The sequence below is a fragment of the Leptodactylus fuscus genome, chromosome 7 (assembly GCF_031893055.1).
Source record: "Leptodactylus fuscus isolate aLepFus1 chromosome 7, aLepFus1.hap2, whole genome shotgun sequence".
NCBI lineage: Eukaryota > Metazoa > Chordata > Amphibia > Anura > Leptodactylidae > Leptodactylus > Leptodactylus fuscus.
The window spans coordinates 132,976,270-133,003,049 of record NC_134271.1 but is presented as its reverse complement, the minus strand read 5'-3'; the positions used below and the strand labels follow the sequence as shown (position 1 = coordinate 133,003,049).

At 44.4% G+C, this 26,780-nt stretch overlaps 1 protein-coding gene across 1 annotated transcript; it reads right to left on the bottom strand.

The window, feature by feature from the left end:
• Positions 1 to 1,822: 1,822 nt before the first annotated feature.
• LOC142214519 (vomeronasal type-2 receptor 26-like) lies at positions 1,823 to 26,764 on the bottom strand. Its single transcript, XM_075283467.1, has 7 exons — positions 26,749 to 26,764; positions 16,948 to 17,131; positions 11,305 to 11,518; positions 8,098 to 8,422; positions 7,640 to 7,821; positions 3,139 to 3,262; positions 1,823 to 2,733 (listed from the first exon to the last, which is right to left on the bottom strand). The coding sequence occupies exons 1-7, from the start codon at positions 26,762 to 26,764 to the stop codon at positions 1,823 to 1,825; spliced, it is 1,956 nt and encodes a 651-aa protein (XP_075139568.1).
• Between the last annotated feature and the right edge of the window lie 16 nt (positions 26,765 to 26,780).

Sequence of the window (26,780 nt, the reverse complement as noted above, 5' to 3'; positions counted from 1 at the left end):
CTTATTTTTTGTACCAAATCTTTTTAATGGTATTAATAAAAGATAGTGTTTTTATATGTCTCCTTTTGTTTTGGTTACACTACTTCAGGCACGCAATACATTTAATTCTACATATAATTTTGACCCCACTAATAGCTTTAAAATAAACATGAGAATAATAGGTAATTGTAGAGATTATTGTTTAAGATAGATTTTTACCCTGACTAGATTGAGAAATGGACTGTAATTGTATACTTTGCACACAATAGCTAATCAGCCCCTAATTTATTTCTCCACTAATAAACCCTTTAAAATGGCTTGATAACACAATGAGTGCAGCTATTAGTGGATGATAATTCATTGTTCTTGGCTGTAAAAGGCTTGTTGTGTTCCACCTTGAACACACAAATATTAGTAATAAGCAGCAGTATAGCGGCAGTGAGCGCTGTAATGTGTATTAAGTTTCTCTCGCTGCCACCACCTCAAATTTTTCTTTAATTTCCTCCCTATACTTTCCCTTCTATCTGTTTTCTATCACTGTCCCTAGCTCCTAATGATATCTGTCCCTGCAGGAAGAGTCATGTGAAATAACTGTAACTAAAATGGCCACTGGTTTTTATAGGGCTGTGACATCACAAGTCCAGCTGGCTTCTGATTAGCTTCACATTTAGCATTATGGGTGATCCCACATTCCCAGAATTCCCTGCCCCTTGTCCTAACATGTGCAGTGGCCATTTTATTAAAAAATGCAATTTGATGCATTGAAGCATCCAGATTCTTGGTGAATCGAAGAGTTCCTGAAATTTGGATCGAATTCCACTTTGTTAGAATCAATACGCCCATCTCTAATCATTATTACTACGGACTGAAGTGTACAAGGAATTGAACATTTGAACTAAGGAGTTTTAGGGAACCTTTTTGTGTCAGTTGAAACACTAAAGGCCCACTGGAACAAGAAGTTTATCACAGTTATTAGTATTGTAAAAAAAAAAAAAAAAAACAACAACAACAACCCACTTTATGTAATGTCTGGGAAAATGTAGACTAAGAAGGAAGAAAAAAATATCTGTTTTCCACAATTGTTTTTGATTTTTTTAAATAGTTTTCCCACTGATGTTAATTCATTAATTTCTTTAATTTATTTATCTAGTTGACACATAATATTGTTGCCAGGGAGGACTGGAGCCTGTGATGTGTAGACATGACAATTTATTATTTATGTTAGCTTTATTACTTTATTTACTATACTTAAAAAATTTTTAAGATAATATTTATTTATTTATTTTCATACATTGTGACCCCATAACATCATGATAGGCCATTTTGTTTGTCTTGCCAGGGGCTGGGGGGGGCATATAAACATCCCCTGTTTTTTTTATTTTATTTTATTTTTTTTTTGGGGGGGGGCTTTTTTTTTCTAATTTCCCCAGTTAAGGAGGATGATAAATTAGCCCCAGTTACTCCTTCCGATCCTACACTACAGAGATGATCTTGGTTCTCTAGGACCCAGCAGCTCCTACATTTCCCAGCTCCTGGAAGATCACATGACTCCCACGGTCAAAAGGGAGTCACATCATGCTATCTACACTCCATGGAAGGTCCAGCTGTTGTAGTAGATGGCTCCCTACTTTTGCTTCATAATCGTTCAGCTGCTTTACTGTGCGAGGGTGTACAGGTTCTTCCTGGCAGAGTTAAGACTGGACAAGGATGTACAGTATATAGTCAATGGAAGGTCCAGAAGAGCTAAGGGTTAAGACTGGACAAGGAAGGTCCAGAAGCAGTTAAAGTATTCCAATCTGCTAGGTATAATAACAGAATTATTGATCACAACATTTTTTAAATTTTATTTACATTGCTTTGTTCTTTTTATCTCAAGACTGTTTGTATTCCATTGTGGCTTGAAAATGATTATATAGCATTTTGGGATGAATATACATCCTAGTAGTCCTGCAGAAGAAGATATGATAGCAAATATCTCCACGGCCACTACATATTTCCCCTTAGTGCTCAGGTAGGCTGGGATAAAAGTGATCCAGACACTGCAGAACACGACCATACTGAAGGTTATAAGCTTGGCTTCATTAAATTTATCTGGCAAGTTTTTGGCAAAAAAAGCAATAAAAAAACTAGTAAGTGCTAAGAACCCTAAATATCCCACGACAAAATAAAATCCAACTGGAGATCCCTCATGGCATTCCACTATTATTTTCCCAAGCTCATCATTCATGTTGTAATGTGGAAATGGAGGAGCTGTCGACAACCAACAAACACATATTAGCACTTGAAGTAAAGAACAAGATACAAGAAGCCATTTGTATACTGAAGGTTTCATCCAGTTCCTTAGCTTGCTGCCTGGTTTGGTGGCGTTGAAGGCAATAATAACAATGATCGTTTTCGTTAAGATGGAAGAAATGGAAATGGAAAAAGTGACCCCAAAAACAGTTTGTCTAAGAATACAGGTCAATGGAATGGGGTAACCAATGAAAATGAAAGCACAGAGGAAACACATCTTCAGAGAGATAAGAAGTATAAAACTTAGGTCTCTGTTGTTTGCTTTCACTATGGCAGTTGTTCGATATTTTCTAAAGATGATCATAATCCAGCAAGTGAGGAGAAAGAGGAGCAGAGCGAGTACGGCAAGCGATGTCCCCAATGGCTCTTCATATGATAAATAGATCACCACCTTAGGCTTACAGTTGTCCCTTCTTGAATTAGGCCACATATCTGATGGACATTTAAAACATGTGTCCATATCTAGAACAAAAGATACATTGTTTTATTGGTGCAAGGCAAGAATAACTATAGTAACAAGATCCAGAGAATGAGAGGAGACGACTGGGTCTGTCCTGTTACCCTGAGTGCAGTGAGACAAAGTTGTGCTTATTTTGTTTGTTTGGTTGGTAGTAAATCACACATATAGTTAGGTTAACATTTCTGTTTAGTTAGTCGCTCGGACGAGCAGGATTTTATTTAGTTTTGCCTGAAGTTAAGGCTGTATCTTGTTTTGCTCATTTTGTGCCTGAAGTGAAGTTTTAGTTATATTCCTGTTTTGATTTTTTCTAAATAAACCCATTTACTATTATGTGTCCCTGTCTTTGACTGTTTGGGTTCGCACCACTGCTTCTATCGAGCTACCTTTCCCACAATATATGAACTCACCTGGCTTGTCAGAGATTTCCCCTTCTGAGCAGGGTATACATTCATAGCAGCAAACTGATAGATCTTTTCTTGTAGACTTTCTGAATCCAGGAGGGCAACTTTCACTGCATTTAGACGTAGGAGTCTGTTATAAGGTGCATAAAACATAAAATACAGTATCATTTGCTGATGTCCATTTCTGTCTGTGTATTATGGCGATAAATACAGCCTTTTTTAAAATCCTATTTCACTGTATAATTTTATACTGGGGTATAGAAATAGCCTGTAGATACATATGGGATAATTTATCAAACCTTTTTACAACACTTTATGACTAGAGATGAGCGAACGGCGTTCGATCAAATTGATATTCGATCGAATATCAGGCCGTTCGAGGTGTTTGATTCCAATCGAACATCACGTGGCAAACTCACTAAAAATTTGATTCCCCTTCCACCTTCCCCGACGCGTTTTTTGCACCAATAAATACGCAGGGGAGGTGGGACAGGAACTACGACAAGGTAGGCAGTGAAAAAAAATTGGAAAAAGGAATTGGCGGCCGGAAACAGATAACCTCCAATTTAGACGAATGGTGGATTTACCATTCAACTAATTTGGGACTGTGAACTATATGAGTGTGAGACAGGGACAGATGTACAGGCAGGGTTAGCTAGGGATTACCTTTATTTAGGTGGGAATGTCACTCACCCAGCTCTTTGGGGCTCTATCTGGTCGGGATCCCCATCAGCTTGCGATATGCGCGAGCTGACTTTTTCCCATAGGGATGCATTGACCAGTGTTGATTGGCCGAATGTCCGTACAGTGGCCAATCAACGCTGGTCAATACATTCCTATGGCTCGGAACTACTAAAGGAATAGCTGAGCTGAGCGTGTTAGTACTACTAAGGAATAGCCAGCTGAGTGTGCAGTGTTGGAGATTATCCTATTCAGTACACAGCATGTACCCCACGCTGTGTAGTGATTAACCCCCTCCCCCTGGCGTCTGCTTACCTGCAGCTCTTTGCTCTTGGTCCACTTCGGTCCATGGTCCCGGTTTCAGAGCGCTTTGCCCCCCTCTCTCCAACTATCATTATAGAGAAGGTGGGGCTTAGGAGAGTGTGGGCGGGTACTGGGCGGAGAGACTCTCCGCCAACACTCTCCTAAGCCCAGCCTTCTCTATAATAATAGTCGGGAAGAGGGGGCAGGGCGCTCTGAAACCGGGACCATGGATCAAAGTGGACCAAGAGCAAAGAGTTGCAGGTAAGCGGACACCGGTGGGGGTGGTGGGGGGGAAGGGGTTAATCACTACACAGCGTGGGGTACATGCGGTAGTAGTGAATAGAATAGTCGTTACAATCTCAGCTCTGCTTAATCAACAAACAGTAGTGAACGATACTACAAACTCATCTTGGTATACCGATAAACTGAGCGTGTAGGGTCCGATGTAGGTGAGCTGAGTGTGTAGGAGATGTAGATGTAGGAGAACTGGCAGATATGCAGCAGACTAACACACTCAGCTCTGCTAACATCAGCCAGCTCTGCTACATCTCTGGTGTAGCAGCTCTGCACTACACCCAACCAACCCTCCATCTACTCCTCCTGTCACACACATCTCATGTGTAGCAGGGTTCAGCGCACACTCAGCTCTACTACATCTCTACAACAGAGTGTAGAGATGTAGCAGAGCTGAGTGTGTGCTGAGCTATGTTACACCATAGATGTGTGTGACATGAGGAATAGCCAAGCTGAACACATGGCTGGCTCTGCTTCATTTCTCCATAGGTATGCATTGACCAGCGTTGATTGGCCAGTCTTACAGCATTTGGCCAATCAACGCTGGTTCTGCCGGAGGAGGCGGAGTCTAAAATCGGACCAGAATGGAAACTGCTGTGGACGGCTCTTAGACTCCGCCTCCTCAGGCAGAACCAGCGTTGATTGGCCGAATGTCATAGACTGGCCAATCAACGCTGGTCAATGCATTCCTATGGGAAAAAGTCCGCTCCATCATATCGCAAGCTGACAGGGGATCCTGACATAATAAAGGTACTTGATGCCCCCAGGCATGCTTCCCCTGCTGTCCCAGTTGCTTTCCGGGGTGTTGGCATCATTTCCTGGGGGTGTCTTAGTGGACTTGGTGACTCTCCTGAGTCAAACGGTGGGATCCCCTGTAGCGAAGCATTTTCTCCCATAGACTATAATAGGTTCGATATTCGTTCGAATAGTCGAATATTGAGATGCTATTCGTAACGAATATTGAATCTCAAACATTTTACTGTTCGCTCATCTCTATTTATGACCATTAAATTTATATTAAAAGTCATCATTTTAGATGCACAATTGTGCAAGCAGCACTTTTCTATCCGCATGTTTCGTGCGGACACCAAGCTGAAACCACACGGACCTCATTATAGTCTATGGGGTCAATGTGGTTTCTTAGGTAACTGCTTTTTAATGTGTATAGGTTTCCATTTGGGGTCCCCAAGTGGATTCCCCAAACGGAAACCCAAATGCTGATGTGAACCGGGCCTGAGCCTGTATGGACTCTGTTTCCAGCGCTGCCTCTTTGCAGAAAACCCTTACTCAGTACCTCCCCCATTTAGGTGTTAGTAAAGCCAGTACCTTGCTAAAATGTGGGTCCCACTTAATCTGACTCTCTTTAACCGAAAGCATAGGGCCAGAATCAGTTGTATAAAATCTCCCAACCATGCTAGCACTGCGATGTTCTTCAGTATTTACAAGCCAGTTTAATATCAGAAATTCTGTACGTATGTTTCCATATTCATTACGAACCATCTCATTACCCATACTATTATTGAAATGGAGATTCTTCAAATATTGATGAATCTAAATGCAAGAAATAGCATTGTAATGGATGCACCAGTTCAATTCACATTGCATAGAGCATTCAATTGTTCTATTATCCTCTATTTGGCACTGAAAACAACATGGCAATAAAACAGTTGACACTGTTGTATCAAAGTAAGTCAGTAGAGAAGGCTAACTGGTCCCCTTTCCTTTAGTCTTGGTCTTTGAGATAATTTTTATTCCTTATTCCATCTTTTGACCAGTCCCGCACTAATTACCAGCCTGTCTGTAAACTTGGCTTCATTTCTAATTTCCAGTAAAACTTGGTCTACTCTAAGACTGAGCTCACACCAGTGATTGAAATCCGTTCAGAGGTTTCTATCTACATTTTTCAGGTGGAAACGGGATGGAAACCTGGTGGACCTCATTATACACAGTCCAGTCATATTAATGTGACCACCGCCTATACTTTTGGCGTCAATGTTAGATAACCAATGGCAGAAGGCACGTGTCATGAGCCATCTGGGTGCATTCATCATTGTGGAAGGCACGATGGATCAACACAAGTATGCATCTATCCTTGCGGACCATGTTCACCCATATATGTGAATTGTTTTTCCTCAGGATGATGGCATCTACCAGCAGGACAATGCGACGTGTCATAAAGCTCACAGTGTACGAGCGTGTACGAGCACCAGGATGAGTTTACCGTACTCCCTTGGCCAGCAAATTCCCTAAAATTGAACCCAATCGAGAATCTGTGGGACCACCTTGATTGGGTTGTTTGCACCATGGATGCTCAACCGCATAACCTAGCGCAGCTGGCCATGGCACTGTAGTCGGCATGGCTCAACATCCCAGTGAACATCATGACAACATCCCCTCTCTTCCTGCACGTCTCGCAGCGGTCCACTCTGCGAAAGGTGGTTATTATGGATTTTGACAGGTGGTCACATTAATGTGACTGGACTGTGTATTCACTTTTTTAAGTGAACTAAGTTTCCATTCCAGGGGGTCCCTAAGCAGACCCACTGAATGGAATCCCGAATGCAGATGTGAACATAGTGACACATAATCCACTATCTCACTGTTAACTCTGTCCTTCCTTACAGAAACTACCATCTCGGGGCCACACAGTAGCTCAGTGGTTAGCACTGCAGCGCTGGAGTCCTGGTGTTCAAATCCCGCCAAGGGCAAAAAACCATCTGCAAGGAGTTTGTATGTTTTCCCTGTGTTTGCATGGATTTCCATCCCATATTCCCAAAAAGACATACTGATAGGGAAAAATGTACATTGTGAGCTCTATGTGGGATCACAATCTACATTTAAAAAACAAACAAACAAAAAACTACCTTCTCAAAAGTCTGAATTTATCTCCTGAGACCTAAAATTAGGTTCATCCCTGGTCTTCTATCCTACCCATACTCTCCATTCTGTCAATGATCCCAGGTGAACATTGTCCATAATCTAAACCTCCCATCTCTAAAACCTTTCACGAGCTGCACCTGTTCTCTGGAATGAACTATCCCAAACAATCAGATTCATTTCCAATAACCATAATTTCAAGAATAATCCAAAAACATTGAGCAGAGAGACATCTGCACGATACAGAAAAAAACCTGGGTTGTCAGGAGTTAGTATCCGGTCTTACTTGATAAGTTCCTCTCTATTTGTAGCATACACTCATTATACTGTCAGGCATTAAGTATTGTTTTACCTTCCATGGCAGAGATCTACGCACCGTGCTTGGATTCGTCTTTTTGACAAAGATATGTAAGGCGTATGTCAGCAAATACACAGCTTTGTATAAGTTATAACTATAAAATGAAATATCTTTGAAGGCGTCCACATGTTCACAGTCCTTAATAGTTTCATTACCTATACACTTATATCTTTTACCTAACCAAACACAGCCAAAAAGTTCAAACCATACTATCTTGATAAAAGTATCATTAGGATATACATCTGGATTGATGCTATACATAAACTCTTCAAAACCTGCAATATCTTCTTTGTATAGAGAAAGTCCTAAACTGCCATTGAAAGGCTGAAAGCTCAGAAAAAAATGTTCAAATTCAGAGTAAATATCCCATTGACTGGCTATAATCCAAACTTTTTGGGGGATATTATGTTTGTACAATATAACCTGCAGAGTAAAAATGTAATCCCAGTCACCATAGACAACTATCACATTGGCACTCGTAGTCCTCAAAGTATGAACAACCCACAATTCCCATTCTTCACTCTTGGCGTCATGGAAAGGAATAAAGCCCACAAAGGCAAAACAGGAGTCTTGCTGTGCAAATTTTCTACGTAGACACTGACTGATTAGGAAACCTGATTCGTTGTTTGACGACAATATTCCGACCCAAGACCATCCAAAATAATTTAATAACTTTTTTATGGCTTCGCATTGCAAATTATCTGTAGGCACTGTGCGATAAAAGGAAGGAAACTGGATTTTATCACTTAGAATAGGATCCATTGAAGAATAACTTATCTGAAAAAAATAAATAAATAAATAAATTAAAAATAATGAAAATGTTAACCTTGAAATTAATTTATTTAATCTAAATATGTAGAAAGGGGTTGAGCGATAGGGATTGGAAAAGATTGGATACCGATCGGCGATCAAGAACATTTCACGATCGCGATCGGGTTCCGATCTCGCCTAAAAAAGATCGGAAATGGAATTCCGATTCCAATCGCTCAACTTACTTGCACAGATCTGCTGCCATTCCCTGTTCTTCTCACTCCTCTTCTCTCTCATTGACATACCTTCAGAGCGCCCTGCGCACCCCAGCCTCACTAGACTAGTGTTAGAGATGCTGGGAGAAGGTGGGGATTGTGGATTAGGAGAGTGTGGGTGGGTACTGGGAGGGGAGACATGAGTGATGCACTCACGTCTCCCCGCCCACACTCTCCTAAGCCACAACAAGCCCCACCTACTCCCATCATCTCTAACACTAGCCTAGGGAGGTGGGGGTGAACACGGCGCTCTGTTGGCATGTTAATGAGAGAGGACCAGACTGAGAAGAATGCGGAGCAGCAGCGGATCTGTGCAGGTAAGCAGACACCATGGCGGCTAAGTAGCCAGGGGATTTTTTTTTTTTTTATCACTACACAGCGTGGAGTCCAAAAATTGAAACAATTTTTGGACTCCATGCTGTGTAGTGAATGGGATCATTTTTAAAATCCGATCTTCAATAATTAAAAAAAATCCCATTGACTTGTATTAGGATCAGAATTGGGATCGGGATCGGATTCAGATGGAAAATGATCGGAAATCGGATTTTAAAAACGATCCTGAAATTTCAAGATCGGCTCAACCCTAATATAGAAATAAAGAAAGTGTAAGGGAATTGCAATAGAAACAGAAATTCCCCAGTAGCTGCTGGTGAACTCTGGGAGGAAGGCGCAATAGACAGTGAGCCTTAAGCTGTATTCCCCCCACTGTCCCTTCTTGCTTGCCGGTCCTGTCCTCAGCAATAGGCAGCAACTGGTTGATGGGCCCTACCTATACAATTGACAACACAGAACCAAGACAAGCCAAACAACAACAAAAGAAGGTCAGCTAGCCAAGGGTCCAGTAACAGTCGAGAAATGCAGTACAGAATCAAAATCCAAGAGAATAGTCACAAGAGTAAGCCAGAGGTAGGCAATACAATAGTAGCAGAAGAGGAGCTTTGCAGGAACAAAGTCACAGGCACAGTCTTAATAGCCAGCGAGTCTATGACATGTATATAGAAAGCCCAGGACCAGTCCTAGTCTTGATTGGTAGACAGGCTGTTAACCGCACAGGCCAGAATTAACTATTTGATGATCAGAGAGAAACAAGGTGCAGGAGATGGGTGTGGTGTAAATTCAGTTACTGAGATACAGAAGTGTTCACACAGTGCAACGAAAAACACTAAGCAAGGAATCAAACTGAACTCGCCTCCTGTGCCTCAGCGTGCGGAGGGTGACACAAAGACCCAAACAGGCAGAGATGTTACAGGAAGACTACAGAAATAATATGCAACACGTAATGCGCACACTTTTTCAGCATTTGCTTCAGGGAATTTTGAGTGTTTTTGGTTGCTTCTTTATAATCTTGTATTGTAACATGCATTTGTTTCTGAAATTTTTAAGCCATGTATGGAAGCAGACATTATACTCACAACATGTGGCATTTTTTGGGAAAAGTCACCAACCCTAAAAATGCTACTAAAATGGCAGATGGAAGATTTACTAATTCTGTTTAAGGATTCTTGCACACGACCATAATGGATTTACGGTTCTCAAGTACTGATGATCCCCAATCTGCACAAAAGCATGTCTGCATAGCATGAGTATGTCATCTGCAATCACAAATGTTGTATGATTCCCTATCTGGCCTGTGCTGCAAATGCGGCCAAGAATAGGACACACTTCATAAGCTGCGGTCCTTGAATATAGCACAGATACACGCCCAAAAAAATTGCAGTCTTGTGTCTGGGCCAGTAGAGATGAATTGGATAATAATTTATAAAATGGGATATAATTTTCTCCACAATTACCTTGTGCATGAGGACTGTGTAAACTTAGACTAGGCAATAATAAAACAATATTAGAGATGAGCGAGTAGTACTTCGATGCAGAACCAGCATTGATTGGCCGAATGCTATACAGTCGGCCAATCAACGCTGGTTCTTCTCCTACCTTTAGAAGTCTTCTCCGTGCAGCTTCCCCACGGCATCTTCCGGCTCTTCATTCACTCTGCCAGGCATTGGGCCTGGGCAGAGCTGACTGCGCATGTCCGCTTGTAGTGCAGGCATGCGCAGTCGCCTCTGCCAAGGCCCGATGCCTGGCAGAGTGAATTCAGAGCTGGAAGATGCCACGGGGACGCTGCAAGGAGAAGACTTCTCGGAGGATCCAGCCCGACCCTCACTCATGGACTTGGTAAGTTCTATTTGATCGAACGTTGCCTACCCCTGAAACGAGCATTTTCCCCCCCATAGACTATAATAGGGTTCGATATTCGATTTGAGTAGTCAAATATTGAGGGGCTACTCGAAACGAATATCGAACCTCGAACATTTTACTGTTCGCTCATCTCTAAACAATATGAAGAACAATCTGAGCTATGCTATTTCTGTAACCCCATACAAGTGAATGGGAGTCACATATACAACATGGAACAGTGAGCAATGCTATCTCTGTGACTTGTGAGATGGAGAAATTGTTGCTCACCGTTCTACACTGTTTCTGCCAAAAATATCTCTTTAATGCTAACCCAGGATTTTGTACACATAAAACATAGTTTTTACCTAGAGCATAATGTACCTGTGGGATTCTGTATATTCCAAATACTCTTGCTATTAATAATGATATTTTAGATGAAATGCCATCAGCCAAGCCTACCACGGTGGACGAAGGACCGCACTGGTAGTTGGGTAGAGCGTACGTGTTACCAGACAGAATTCTTAGCATTCCCGTTACAGCCTTTTCTTCAGACAGACAGTTATCCAAAATGTGAAATCCCAAAGTAACGTTAGGCAACAACTCCTCATTGTCATTGATTTCCTTGATAGCAAATACAAACATTAGGAGAGATTGATAGTTCCGAAAGTTCATTCTGATGTAATAAGGGAAAAACATATTATTACTAGAGATGAGCGAACACTAAAATGTTCGAGGTTCGAAATTCGATTCGAACAGCCGCTCACTGTTCGAGTGTTCGAATGGGTTTCGAACCCCATTATAGTCTATGGGGAACATAAACTCGTTAAGGGGGAAACCCAAATTCGTGTCTGGAGGGTCACCAAGTCCACTATGACACCCCAGGAAATGATACCAACACCCTGGAATGACACTGGGACAGCAGGGGAAGCATGTCTGGGGGCATAAAAGTCACTTTATTTCATGGAAATCCCTGTCAGTTTGCGATTTTCGCAAGCTAACTTTTCCCCATAGAAATGCATTGGCCAGTGCTGATTGGCCAGAGTACGGAACTCGACCAATCAGCGCTGGCTCTGCTGGAGGAGGCGGAGTCTAAGATAGCTCCACACCAGTCTCCATTCAGGTCCGACCTTAGACTCCGCCTCCTCCGGCAGAGCCAGCGCTGATTGGCCGAAGGCTGGCCAATGCATTCCTATGCGAATGCAGACTTAGCAGTGCTGAGTCAGTTTTGCTCAACTACACATCTGATGCACACTCGGCACTGCTACATCAGATGTAGCAATCTGATGTAGCAGAGCCGAGGGTGCACTAGAACCCCTGTGCAAACTCAGTTCACGCTAATAGAATGCATTGGCCAGCGCTGATTGGCCAATGCATTCTATTAGCCCGATGAAGTAGAGCTGAATGTGTGTGCTAAGCACACACATTCAGCACTGCTTCATCAAGCCAATACAATGCATTAGCCAGTGCTGATTGGCCAGAGTACGGAATTCGGCCAATCAGCGCTGGCCAATGCATTCTATTAGCCCGATGAAGTAGAGCTGAATGTGTGTGCTAAGCACACACATTCAGCACTGCTTCATCAAGCCAATACAATGCATTAGCCAGTGCTGATTGGCCAGAGTACGGAATTCGGCCAATCAGCGCTGGCTCTGCTGGAGGAGGCGGAGTCTAAGGTCGCTCCACACCAGTCTCCATTCAGGTCCGACCTTAGACTCCGCCTCCTCCGGCAGAGCCAGCGCTGATTGGCCGAAGGCTGGCCAATGCATTCCTATGCGAATGCAGACTTAGCAGTGCTGAGTCAGTTTTGCTCAACTACACATCTGATGCACACTCGGCACTGCTACATCAGATTTAGCAATCTGATGTAGCAGAGCCGAGGGTGCACTAGAACCCCTGTGCAAACTCAGTTCACGCTAATAGAATGCATTGGCCAGCGCTGATTGGCCAATGCATTCTATTAGCCCGATGAAGTAGAGCTGAATGTGTGTGCTAAGCACACACATTCAGCACTGCTTCATCAAGCCAATACAATGCATTAGCCAGTGCTGATTGGCCAGAGTACGGAATTCGGCCAATCAGCGCTGGCCAATGCATTCTATTAGCCCGATGAAGTAGAGCTGAATGTGTGTGCTAAGCACACACATTCAGCTCTACTTCATCGGGCTAATAGAATGCATTGGCCAGCGCTGATTGGCCAGAGTACGGAACTCGACCAATCAGCGCTGGCTCTGCTGGAGGAGGCGGAGTCTAAGGTCGGACCTGAATGGAGACTGGTGTGGAGCGATCTTAGACTCCGCCTCCTCCAGCAGAGCCAGCGCTGATTGGCCGAATTCCGTACTCTGGCCAATCAGCACTGGCTAATGCATTGTATTGGCGTGATGAAGCAGTGCTGAATGTGTGTGCTTAGCACACACATTCAGCTCTACTTCATCGGGCTAATAGAATGCATTGGCCAGCGCTGATTGGCCGAATTCCGTACTCTGGCCAATCAGTGCTGGCCAATGCATTCTATTAGCTTGATGAAGCAGAGTGTGCACAAGGGTTCAAGCGCACCCTCGGCTCTGATGTAGGAGAGCCGAGGGTGCACTTGAACCCTTGTGCACCCTCAGCTCTGCTACATCAGAGCCGAGGGTGCGCTTGAACCCTTGTGCACACTCTGCTTCATCAAGCTAATAGAATGCATTGGCCAGCGCTGATTGGCCAATGTATTCTATTAGCCTGATGAAGTAGAGCTGAATGTGTGTGCTAAGCACACACATTCAGCTCTACTTCATCGGGCTAATAGAATGCATTGGCCAGCGCTGATTGGCCAGAGTACGGAACTCGACCAATCAGCGCTGGCTCTGCTGGAGGAGGCGGAGTCTAAGATCGCTCCACACCAGTCTCCATTCAGGTCCGACCTTAGACTCCGCCTCCTCCAGCAGAGCCAGCGCTGATTGGCCGAATTCCGTACTCTGGCCAATCAGCACTGGCTAATGCATTGTATTGGCTTGATGAAGCAGTGCTGAATGTGTGTGCTTAGCACACACATTCAGCTCTACTTCATCGGGCTAATAGAATGCATTGGCCAATCAGCGCTGGCCAATGCATTCTATTAGCGTGAACTGAGTTTGCACAGGGGTTCTAGTGCACCCTCGGCTCTGCTACATCAGATTGCTACATCTGATGTAGCAGTGCCGAGTGTGCATCAGATGTGTAGTTGAGCAAAACTGACTCAGCACTGCTAAGTCTCTGCATTCGCATAGGAATGCATTGGCCAGCCTTCGGCCAATCAGCGCTGGCTCTGCCGGAGGAGGCGGAGTCTAAGGTCGGACCTGAATGGAGACTGGTGTGGAGCGATCTTAGACTCCGCCTCCTCCAGCAGAGCCAGCGCTGATTGGTCGAGTTCCGTACTCTGGCCAATCAGCGCTGGCCAATGCATTCTATTAGCCCGATGAAGTAGAGCTGAATGTGTGTGCTTAGCACACACATTCAGCTCTACTTCATCAGGCTAATAGAATACATTGGCCAATCAGCGCTGGCCAATGCATTCTATTAGCTTGATGAAGCAGAGTGTGCACAAGGGTTCAAGCGCACCCTCGGCTCTGATGTAGCAGAGCTGAGGGTGCACAAGGGTTCAAGTGCACCCTCGGCTCTCCTACATCAGAGCCGAGGGTGCGCTTGAACCCTTGTGCAGCCTCGGCTCTGCTACATCAGAGCCGAGGGTGCGCTTGAACCCTTGTGCACACTCTGCTTCATCAAGCTAATAGAATGCATTGGCCAGCACTGATTGGCCAGAGTACGGAATTCGGCCAATCAGCGCTGGCCAATGCATCCCTATGGGAAAAAGTTTATCTCACAAAAATCACAATTACACACCCGATAGAGCCCCAAAAAGTTATTTTTAATAACATTCCCCCCTAAATAAAGGTTATCCCTAGCTATCCCTGCCTGTACAGCTATCCCTGTCTCATAGTCACAAAGTTCACATTCTCATATGACCCGGATTTGAAATCCACTATTCGTCTAAAATGGAGGTCACCTGATTTCGGCAGCCAATGACTTTTTCCAATTTTTTTCAATGCCCCCAGTGTCGTAGTTCCTGTCCCACCTCCCCTGCGCTGTTATTGGTGCAAAAAAGGCGCCAGGGAAGGTGGGAGGGGAATCGAATTTTGGCGCACTTTACCACGTGGTGTTCGATTCGATTCGAACATGGCGAACACCCTGATATCCGATCGAACATGTGTTCGATAGAACACTGTTCGCTCATCTCTAATTATTACTAGAGATGAGCGAGTAGTATTCGACTGAGTAGGTGTTCGGTCGAATACTGTGGTATTCGAAATACTTGTTCTCGGTCGAATACCACGCAGTAAATGACCGAGGTGTCATTTTCCCGGTGGCACGTGGGTGCTGTCATTTTCCTGACAAGCAAGCTCTGGGTCTGGAATCACATTGCCATGACTGCGGGGAGCCTTGTGAAGGCTACCCGGCCTGTCATTCACAGGATTCTATTGCAGGCAACTCTATGTAGCCTTCAACAGAAGCCCAGATATTTTGTAATGCAAAATATCAGGACCCCTAAGAGGTCTAATAAATGCATATTTTTTTATTTTTTTAAAAAAGTAAAAAAAAATAAAAAAAAATTAAATAATAAAAATTCAAATTGTCCCCCTTTCCCTAGAACACATATAAAAGTATGTAAATACTGTGAAACACATACATGTTAGGTATCCCCATGTCTGAAAATGTCCACTCTACAAATCTATAAAAATATTTTTCCCATACGATAAACGCCGTAGCGGGCAAAAAATTCAAAAGTTCCAAACTGTCATTTTTTCATTGTTTTGCCGCTGATAAAAATTTGAACAAAAAGTGATCAAAGAAATAACGATTCCCCAAAATGGTATAGCTAAAAAGTACACCCGGCCCGTATAAAAAGACGCCCTATGCATCCCCGTACACGGAAGTATAAAAAGTTATGGGTGTCAGAATATGGCGACTTTTAGAAAAAAAAAAGCCACAATTTTGGATTTTTGTTAAGGGGTTAAAATGTAAATTATATCATATAAATTAGGTATCCCCAGAATCGTACCAAAACATAGAATACAGGTGACATGTCATTTTGGCTGCACAGTGAACGCCGTAAAAACGAAGCCCGTAAGAAAATCGCACAAATGCACTTATTCTTCAAATCCACCCCATTCTGATTTTTTTCCCAGTTTTCCAGTACATTGTACAGAATAATTAATGGTGGCACCATGGAGAATAATTTGTCCCACAAACAAAAGACCTCATATGGCTCTGAGAGCGGAGAAATAAAAAGTTATGGAGATTGGAAGGGGGGGGGGGGAATCAAAATCAAAAAATGCCATCGGCAGGAAGGGGTTAATAGACCCTTTTACATGTCTACATTCAGGTTAAATAATTTCTGACGTTACTATAAAGATTGTTGTCACTCCTTCACACACTGCGCATGGACTAGCAGCAGGCGTCAATTTGAACATAAGTTCTGCTCTATGCTTAGGTCTCCTTCACTCAACAGTTCCACAATCGTGGATCAAAGTAAAGACACATGCACTTCTATGGACCTTACATGCAGTCGTAGTTATCGATAGTGAAGAGCTGCAAATACCTGCCTGTATTTGGGGCTCGTTCCATTGGCTTCAATGTACAGGATAGTGAAAAGCACATATACAAATCCATATGTCAATCGTGCCGATTTCACTGACCTGTGCACTGAAAAATTAAAAAATGAATGAGATTTAACGAATCTCCACAACACATTGCAGAAAAGAGTTGCAAAAAAAGCTGCATTTCTTAAAAACAATCGATATGCAGACCATAATAACCATCAAATTCAATTAGTATTAATATTAATAATAACTGTGAATATTAATTGAATTTGATGGTTATTACAGTCTGTGTATCAACTGATATGATCTTGATTCCGATTCCTCTTTATCAGCTACCTTTGTCGAAGAGTTAATACTTGGTCACACATGTGTGCATATATATTGAGAGTTTGGACACGTATATACTGATTATATATGCATATTTGTGTATAAATATATAAATGTTTGCGTAAAAGCAAATTGTCAAAGTCAATTTGATCTTACTTACACGCGACATCCTGTTTTGAATCCATACGGCTCGGACTTGAATGTATATTTCACCTTGTAAACTGATGTTTGGACGGTGATGAGTCCCCCAATAATAAAATCTCCATCCTGGTAGTAAGAAGACGCATGCAATGAGTGTAGAGAACATTTCTGACAGCTTATGGCTTGTTGGAGTACTAATAAAACTGTCAAGACAAAGTGGACAATATACATATTGGAACCCAGGTAAGTTACCAGAGGTTCATGCTTGCTCAGAATCTCCTCGTTACTTGATGGTTACAGTGAAATTCTGCTGCCTTTAAACCCTTTCTGCTCCAGGAAAAGCACAAGATATGTAATTTTCTTAATTATAAATTGTTAAAATTATACCAGTACAGTAACGCCAAGGTGACTTAAATTTAACCCCAGAATACAGAGTAGATATATTAGTATTCAATCTTTACTGAAACATATATTTACAAAGATAAAAGTAATGTACAATCCTATGAAAAAGTTTGGGCACCCCTATTAATCTTAATCATTTTTAGTTCTAAATATTTTGGTGTTTGCAGCAGCCATTTCAGTTTGATATATCTAATAACTGATGGACACAGTAATATTTCAGGATTGAAATGAGGTTTATTGTACTAACAGAAAATGTGCAATATGCATTAAACCAAAATTTGACCGATGCAAAAGTATGGGCACCTCAACAGAAAAGTGACATTAATATTTAGTAGATCCTCCTTTTGCCTCTAGTCGCTTCCTGTAGCTTTTAATCAGTTCCTGGATCCTGGATGAAGGTATTTTGGACAAACAATTCAAGTTCAGTTAAGTTAGATGGTCGCCGAGCATGGACAGCCCGCTTCAAATCATCCCACAGATGTTCAATGATATTCAGGTCTGGGGACTGGGATGGCCATTCCAGAACATTGTAATTGTTCCTCTGCATGAATGCCTGAGTTGATTTGGAGCAGTGTTTTGGATCATTGTCTTGCTGAAATATCCATCCCCGGCGTAACTTCAACTTTGTCACTGATTCTTGAACATTATTCTCAAGAATCAGCTGATACTGAGTGGAATCCATGCGACCCTCAACTTTAACAAGATTCCCGATGCCGGCATTGGCCACACAGCCCCAAAGCATGATGGAACCTCCACCAAATTTTACAGTGGGTAGCATGTGTTTTTCTTGGAATGCTGCTTTTTTTGGACGCCATGCATAACGCCTTTTTGTATGACCAAACAACTCAATCTTTGTTTCATCAGTCCACAGGACCTTCTTCCAAAATGAAGCTGCCTTGTCTAAATGTGCTTTTTCATACCTCAGGCGACTCTGTTTGTGGCGTGCTTGCAGAAACGGCTTCTTTCTCATCACTCTCCCATACAGCTTCTCCTTGTGCAAAGTGTGCTGTATTGTTGACCGATGCACAGTGACACCATCTGCAGCAAGATGATGCTGCAGCTCTTTGGAAGTGGTCTGTGGATTGTTGTTAGGATCGGGTCTCGCAGGTTTCCATCACGGCACACAGCGCCACCTGCGGGCCAATCCGAACCTCGCCCTCAGCGCCGTGCAGTAAGATGTTTGGAGTCTAAGTCCAGCTTTTGGCCGACTGAGCATGCTCAGACATTTTGGAGCCGCTCAGAGGCTGTGTCATTCTCTCCCCACTGAGCATGCTCAGACATTTTGGGTCCGTTCTGAGGCTAAGTCCCAGTTTGGCCATACTGAGCATGATCGGTGACGTCATGCCACCGCCCCTGTTGGGCGGGGACTAGCCTTTAAATAGTGTGAGCCGAGGCCCGCCCGATGCTCACACTTTGCTTAAAATTTGTTGAGACAGGAGGTTAGGGCCAGGTTCCAGACAAATCTAGGAGCTGAGTAGGGATCCAGTTAGTTCCCCTTGGCTCTGCCCTTTGGAACCCGTCAAACCCATTCCCAGTCCAACTGTCTTGTTTCTCCTTGCGGATAGGAGTTTGTTGTTTTGACTGACCAGGAGTGACGTTAACCCCTGGCAGTCTTGTGTCAGCAGTGTAGGTAGCACATGCAAGGTCTGGTTCTCCTGCTGTAATTAGCAGGGGCTGCTGACAACTTCATTTGCTCAACTGCTGTACATTGTCACGCTCTCCCAGTGACGTTTAACTGGAGAGAGTCGGTTGCTGCCTGTTCACATTTGTGTTGCACAACGTCTGTGCCAGTGCAGTTCAACTGGTGGTGCATAATTAAGACATATGGCTGCCCATCTGGGCCTGTGGACCTCGCCGCAGTGCTCTGCGGCTTAGCAGTTCTGGTTGCGTTTATTATTATTTTTGTATATGCACACAGAACCATAACAATTGTCCTTGACTGTTCTCACCATTCTTCTTCTCTGCCTTTCTGATATTTTTCTTGGCCTGCCACTTCTGGGCTTAACAAGAACTGTCCCTGTGGTCTTCCATTTCCTTACTATGTTCCTCACAGTGGAAACTGACAGGTTAAATCTCTGAGACAACTTTTTGTGTCCTTCCCCTGAACAACTATGTTGAACAATCTTTGTTTTCAGATCATTTGAGAGCGGGCTGTCCATGCTCGGCGACCATCAAACTTAACTGAACTTGAATTGTTTTGTAAAGAGGAATGGTCCAAAATCCCTTCATCCAGGATCCAGGAACTGATTAAAAGCTACAGGAAACGACTAGAGGCAAAAGGAGGATATACTAAATATTAATGTCACTTTTCTGTTGAGGTGCCCATACTTTTGCATCGGTCAAATTTTGGTTTAATGCATATCGCACATTTTCTGTTAGTACAATAAACCTCATTTCAATCCTGAAATATTACTGTGTCCATCAGTTATTAGATATATCAAACTGAAATGGCTGCTGCAAACACCAAAATATTTAGAACTAAAAATGATTAAGATTAACAGGGGTGCCCAAACTTTTTCATAGGACTGTATGTATCTAATCCTCCGACGTGTGATACTATGTGCTAAACTGTGTATCTAATCCGCTGGCATGTGGTACTTTGTGCTGAGCTGTGTATCTAATCCTCCAATGTGTGATACTGTGTGCTGAGCTGTGTATCTAATCCTCCAATGTGTGATACTGTGTGCTGAGCTGTGTATCTAATCTTCCAACGTGTGATAACATTTGCTGAGCTGTGTATCTAATCCTCTGACATGTGATACTGTGTGTATGCTTAGATGTCTATGAACTAAGGAAGAATGAGCCCAGGTAAAAAAATAAAATAATTAAAGATTCTCTGGTACAAGATATTGACAAGAGATTGCAGGAAGTTTAATAGGAGTGGATCCAGGGACTGCAAAGATGTGATCATGATTGAAGATGAGCAGGTTACCCTAGAGAGGAGTAAAAAAATTCAGCTCTACAATATTTATCAGCAGGACAATAGGTGATTTGGAAATCAAAGCCAGAGAAGTAAAGTACTCAACTTAAATTTCAAGAATTTAATCTGTGAACAGATTAAAAATGTACAAGATTTTTGCGGCCCGTGTAGATGGTTACAGGAAGCTTCCTCCAACACATCTCACCAATCCTCTAAATCAGGTTTATCAACCAGAAGTTCTCCAATGGAATCATTTTATTTGACTTGGGTGAAATTTAAAAAAAAATAAAAATAAAATAAGAATCTACAATTTGAAAATAAAAACAGCTGGTCAGCAGAGGTGAGTGCAGTAATGGGAGTTCACCAGGAGATGGTGGAAGAGCCGAAGAGTAGTCTTACAAGCTGGGTTGGGAGTCAGAAGGTCACGCAGTTTCCAGGGAAGAGACAGGATGTATTCAAACAAGCTGGGTCATACACTAGATATCACGTGGTACAGAATGTTGAAGTCAAGGGATAATCAGACAAGCTTGGTCATACACAGGAAATTACGAGGTACAGTCACAGGTCAAGCAGAGGTGGTCTTTAGACAAGCAGAGTCATACACAAGAGGCAATTAGCAGATACCCAATAGGAGGGCAGGGAAACAGGTCAGGGGCAACAGGAACACAGAGTTGAACTGATACCAGGGAATTTTGAATAACCAGGCCAGAGTCAGGCTTAAATAGCCTCCGGCTCGCCGCCTGACCCCCTGACTCCGGGAGTCCAGGATCCTGTCCCAGGAGGAGACCTGCAACCCCTGAAGACTATTGCGGAGGTTCTAGTCCTCCCCCTGAAGGATTTCAGAAGTGCCAGACCCGGAGCAATTAATGGAGCAGGCCGGAAGCCTCCGTGCATCGCAGCTTCTGACATGTTTACCAGCCAATGAAATCTCATTGTATGATTTACATCATGTGATAGGGAGTAACTAGATTTAATTATCAAATTAATTTAGTAATGCTCTTTTGTGGTGCACAGAACCCCAAGATGGGATCACCTGGAGGTTCTCTAAGCTATAGTGCAGGGACTCCTTCACCCACACAAGAGGTTAATCACTGTCATGTCAAGTCTGTGAATAACCCTTTCTTTGGGCACAATATGAGGAGTCATGCAGCACAGAAGCATACCTCCCAACCGTCCCGATTTCCGTGGGACAGTCCCGATTTGGGTGACATGTCCCGCGGTCCCGGTTGGAGGGAGGTATGTCCCGATTTCAACTCATATCTGCGTCCAGAGGACGCAGATCTGAGTTGAACACACATGCGGCTGAAGGAAGGAGCTGACACAGGTCAGCTCCTCGCTTCGCCGCTGCCCGCCTCTCTCCCTGACACACGCGGCTGAAGCTGCTCGCGTGCTCGCTTCGCCGCTGCGTCTCTCTCTCGCTGACACATGCGGCTGAAGCGAGGAGCTGACCTGTGTCAGCTCCTCGCTTCGCTGCTGCCGCCGGCTCCTGGCTTGTAGACGCGATGTAGCGGCATGTGTCAGCGAGAGAGAGACGGAGCGGCGAAGTGAGCACGCGAGCAGCTTCAGCCGCGTGTGTCAGGGAGAGAGGCGGGCAGCGGCGAAGCGAGGAGCTGATCTGTGTCAGCTCCTTCCTTCAGCCGCATGTGTCAGCGAGAGAGGCGGCGAGGGAGCGGAGGAGAAGGTAAGTTTAATGTGGAGGTGGAACGTGAATCTGGGGGCAGATGAAGGAGAGGACGGCATGACATTGGGGCAGAGATGGGGGACATGAATCTGGGGGCAGAGATGGAGAGGACATGAATCTGAGGGCAGAGATGGGGGACATGAATCTGGGGGCAGAGATGGGGGACATGAATCTGGGGGCAGAGATGGAGGGACAGGAATCTGGGGGCAGAGATGTGGGACATGAATCTGGGGGCAGAGATGTGGGGACATGAATCTGGGGGCAGAGATGGAGGGACATGAATCTGGGGGCAGAGATGGGGGACATGAATCTGGGGGCAGAGATGGAGGGACAGGAATCTGGGGGCAGAGATGTGGGACATGAATCTGGGGGCAGAGATGTGGGGACATGAATCTGGGGGCAGAGATGGAGGGACAGGAATCTGGGGGCAGAGATGTGGGACATGAATCTGGGGGCAGAGATGTGGGGACATGAATCTGGGGGCAGAGATGGAGGGACATGAATCTGGGGAAAGAGATGGGGGACATGAATCTGGGGGCAGAGATGGAGGGACAGGAATCTGGGGGCAGAGATGGGGGGACATGAATCTGAGGGCATAGATGGGGGGACATGAATCTGGGGGCAAAGATGGAGAGGACATGAATCTGGGGGCAGAGATGGAGGGGACATGAATCTGGGGGCAGAGATGGAGGGACATGAATCTGGGGGCAGAGATGTGGGACATGAATCTGGGGGCAGAGATGGAGGGGACATGAATCTGGGGGCAGAGATGGAGGGACATGAATCTGGGGGCAGAGATGGAGGGGACATGAATCTGGGGGCAGAGATGGAGGGGACATGAATCTGGGGGCAGAGATGGAGGGGACATGAATTTGGGGGCAGAGATGTGGGACATGAATCTGGGGGCAGAGATGGAGGGGACATGAATCTGGGGGCAGAGATGGAGAGGACATGAATCTGGGGGCAGAGATGGAGGGACATGAATCTGGGGGCAGAGATGGAAGAGGGACATGAATCTGGGGGCAGAGATGGAAGAGGGACATGAAACTGGGGGCAGATGAAGGGTGTATATGAAACTGGGGGAGAGATAGAGGGGGGACATATAATTTACGGGTGACTGTAGGAGGATTATACTGTGTGCGGGCACATGAAAAATTAACGAGTGGGCGGAGTCAACACAAAAGTGGGTGGGGCTAAATTTGCCGCGGCGCGCTATGCGCGCCGCACATTTTGTCCCTCTTTCGGTTCTTCAAAAGTTGGGAGGTATGCAGAAGCCCATGAGGAATGTACTTGAGTGGTGGCATTCCTAAGGAACATGGCTGTAGTTGTCCTAGACAACTAGAAATAGGCTAGATTGGATATCATTATGTGAATTATGGGAGGCCGTAATTTTATATGGGCGTGTACAATTTTATATAAGGAGCTTAGGAAGAATAATTTTATATGGACATGTACAATTTTATACAAGGAGCTTAGGAAGAATAATTTTATATGTTGTACTTCAGAGCAGCCAATTTATCATTATATTGTTTAGGTACTGTATGGTGGTATTATCCAGTCATTGTGTTGAGGCATTAATTAGTCCATGAATCAATTATTATTAGTGAGTATGGATACTCTATTTTTTATAGATTTTAGATTCTGGTGCAGATTCTACATAAAGATGGATAAACCTGGCACATTTTGCTCTTGACATATTTACAAGGTTCCCCACAGTTTTGTTTTGGGTCAAACTGAAGCAGAACTGACAGTATCCTTTGGGGTCCCTTCAGACCCCTGAGTATAAGTGGAGGCTAAAGTGGAGGAGAAGACCATCATAAACATAAATATTCACCTTCCCTCACTACATCATTTGCATTCCTAGGCATCTTCAATCCTCTTTAGGCCTCTTCCACCTTCTATGATGTCACAAGTCCTGATGTCTCACGAGTAGAGATGAGCGAACAGTGTTCTATCGAACACATGTTCGATCGGATATCAGGGTGTTCGCCATGTTCGAATCGAATCGAACACCGCGTGGTAAAGTGCGCCAAAATTCGATTCCCCTCCCACCTTCCCTGGCGCCTTTTTTGCACCAATAACAGCGCAGGGGAGGTGGGACAGGAACTACGACACCGGGGGCATTGAAAAAAATTGGAAAAAGTCATTGGCTGCCGAAATCAGGTGACCTCCATTTTAGACGAATAGTGGATTTCAAATCCGGGTCATATGAGAATGTGAACTTTGTGACTATGAGACAGGGATAGCTGTACAGGCAGGGATAGCTAGGGATAACCTTTATTTAGGGGGGAATGTTATTAAAAATAACTTTTTGGGGCTCTATCGGGTGTGTAATTGTGATTTTTGTGAGATAAACTTTTTCCCATAGGGATGCATTGGCCAGCGCTGATTGGCCGAATTCCGTACTCTGGCCAATCAGTGCTGGCCAATGCATTCTATTAGCTTGATGAAGCAGAGTGTGCACAAGGGTTCAAGCGCACCCTCGGCTCTGATGTAGGAGAGCCGAGGGTGCACTTGAACCCTTGTGCACCCTCGGCTCTGCTACATCAGAGCCGAGGGTGCGCTTGAACCCTTGTGCACACTCTGCTTCATCAAGCTAATAGAATGCATTGGCCAGCGCTGATTGGCCAATGCATTCTATTAGCCCGATGAAGTAGAGCTGAATGTGTGTGCTAAGCACACACATTCAGCTCTACTTCATCGGGCTAATAGAATGCATTGGCCAGCGCTGATTGGCCAGAGTACGGAATTCGGCCAATCAGCGCTGGCTCTGCTGGAGGAGGCGGAGTCTAAGATCGCTCCACACCAGTCTCCATTCAGGTCCGACCTTAGACTCCGCCTCCTCCAGCAGAGCCAGCGCTGATTGGCCGAATTCCGTACTCTGGCCAATCAGCACTGGCTAATGCATTGTATTGGCGTGATGAAGCAGTGCTGAATGTGTATGCTTAACACACACATTCAGCTCTACTTCATCGGGCTAATAGAATGCATTGGCCAATCAGCGCTGGCCAATGCATTCTATTAGCGTGAACTGAGTTTGCACAGGGGTTCTAGTGCACCCTCGGCTCTGCTACATCAGATTGCTACATCTGATGTAGCAGTGCCGAGTGTGCATCAGATGTGTAGTTGAGCAAAACTGACTCAGCACTGCTAAGTCTCTGCATTCGCATAGGAATGCATTGGCCAGCCTTCGGCCAATCAGCGCTGGCTCTGCCGGAGGAGGCGGAGTCTAAGGTCGGACCTGAATGGAGACTGGTGTGGAGCGATCTTAGACTCCGCCTCCTCCAGCAGAGCCAGCGCTGATTGGTTGAGTTCCGTACTCTGGCCAATCAGCACTGGCCAATGCATTTCTATGGGGAAAAGTTAGCTTGCGAAAATCGCAAACTGACAGGGATTTCCATGAAATAAAGTGACTTTTATGCCCCCAGACATGCTTCCCCTGCTGTCCCAGTGTCATTCCAGGGTGTTGGTATAATTTCCTGGGGTGTCATAGTGGACTTGGTGACCCTCCAGACACGAATTTGGGTTTCCCCCTTAACGAGTTTATGTTCCCCATAGACTATAATGGGGTTCGAAACCCATTCGAACACTCGAACAGTGAGCGGCTGTTCGAATCGAATTTCGAACCTCGAACATTTTAGTGTTCGCTCATCTCTACTCACGAGGCTTCTTCCTCAGCCATATGTGGGATGTGCGGACAACTGGACATCTGGGACCAGTGACATCACAAAAAGGGCAGGAGGAGGATCAAAGATTACTTGGGACATGTACCACAATGGAGACCTCGAGAGGAGAGTATTAGTGTTTATGATTTATCCACATCTCCTATGGTCCTCTTCCTTTTATACATTGAGGTCTGAAAATATTATAATACATAGATTATAATAATGATTGTGAATATAGATAGTGAACAGACCAGTCCACACCTGAATATAGACTTAATGACTATGCTGATGAATATGTAAGCATATGGCTAAGGGCAGCCAAGGGTTGCAAAAGCATATGGCCAAGGGAATCTAAGGGTTACAAAAGCGTATGGCCAAGGGCGGCCAAGGGCAGCCAAGGGTTACAAAAGTGTATGGCCAAGGGCAGCCAAGGGTTACAAAAGCGTATGGCCAAGGAAAATCAAGGGTTACAAAAGCATATGGCCAAGGGCAGCTAAGGCTTACAAAAGCGTATGGCCAAGGGTAGCCAAGGGTTACAAAAGTGTATGGCCAAGGGCAGCCAAGGGTTACAAAAGCGTATGGTCAAGGGCAGCTAAGGGTTACAAAAGCGTATGTCCAAGGGCAGCCAAGGGTTACAAAAGTGTATAGCCAAGGGTTACAAAATCGTATAGCCATGGGCGGCCAAAGGTTACAAAAGTGTATGGTCATGGGCAGCTAAGGGTTACAAAAGCGTATGGCCAAGGGCAGCCAAGGGTTACAAAAAATTGTATGGCCAAGGGCAGCCAAGGGTTACAAATGCGTATGGTCAAGGGCAGCTAATGGTTACAAAAGTGTATGGCCAAGTTCAGCCAAGGGTTACAAAAGCATATGGTCAAGGGCAGCCAAGGGTTACAAAAGTGTATAGCCAAGGGCAGCCAAGGGTTACAAAAGTATATGGTCAAGGGCAACCAAGAGTTACAAAAGCGTATGGCCAAGGACAGCCAAGACAAGCAAACTATATTACTTTCCAGCTTTTTTAAACGTATTTATCTGAGTTTAGTCCATACAGTAGAAATAGTAAATGTTCTAAACACATAAAACAACAAGGGAATAGCACAGATTAATAAGAAGCAGACAAGCTGCACACAGCTCTGTATACATCAGGCAGCCTACCTGCCACACATTTCATGTCAGTCCCTCAATAG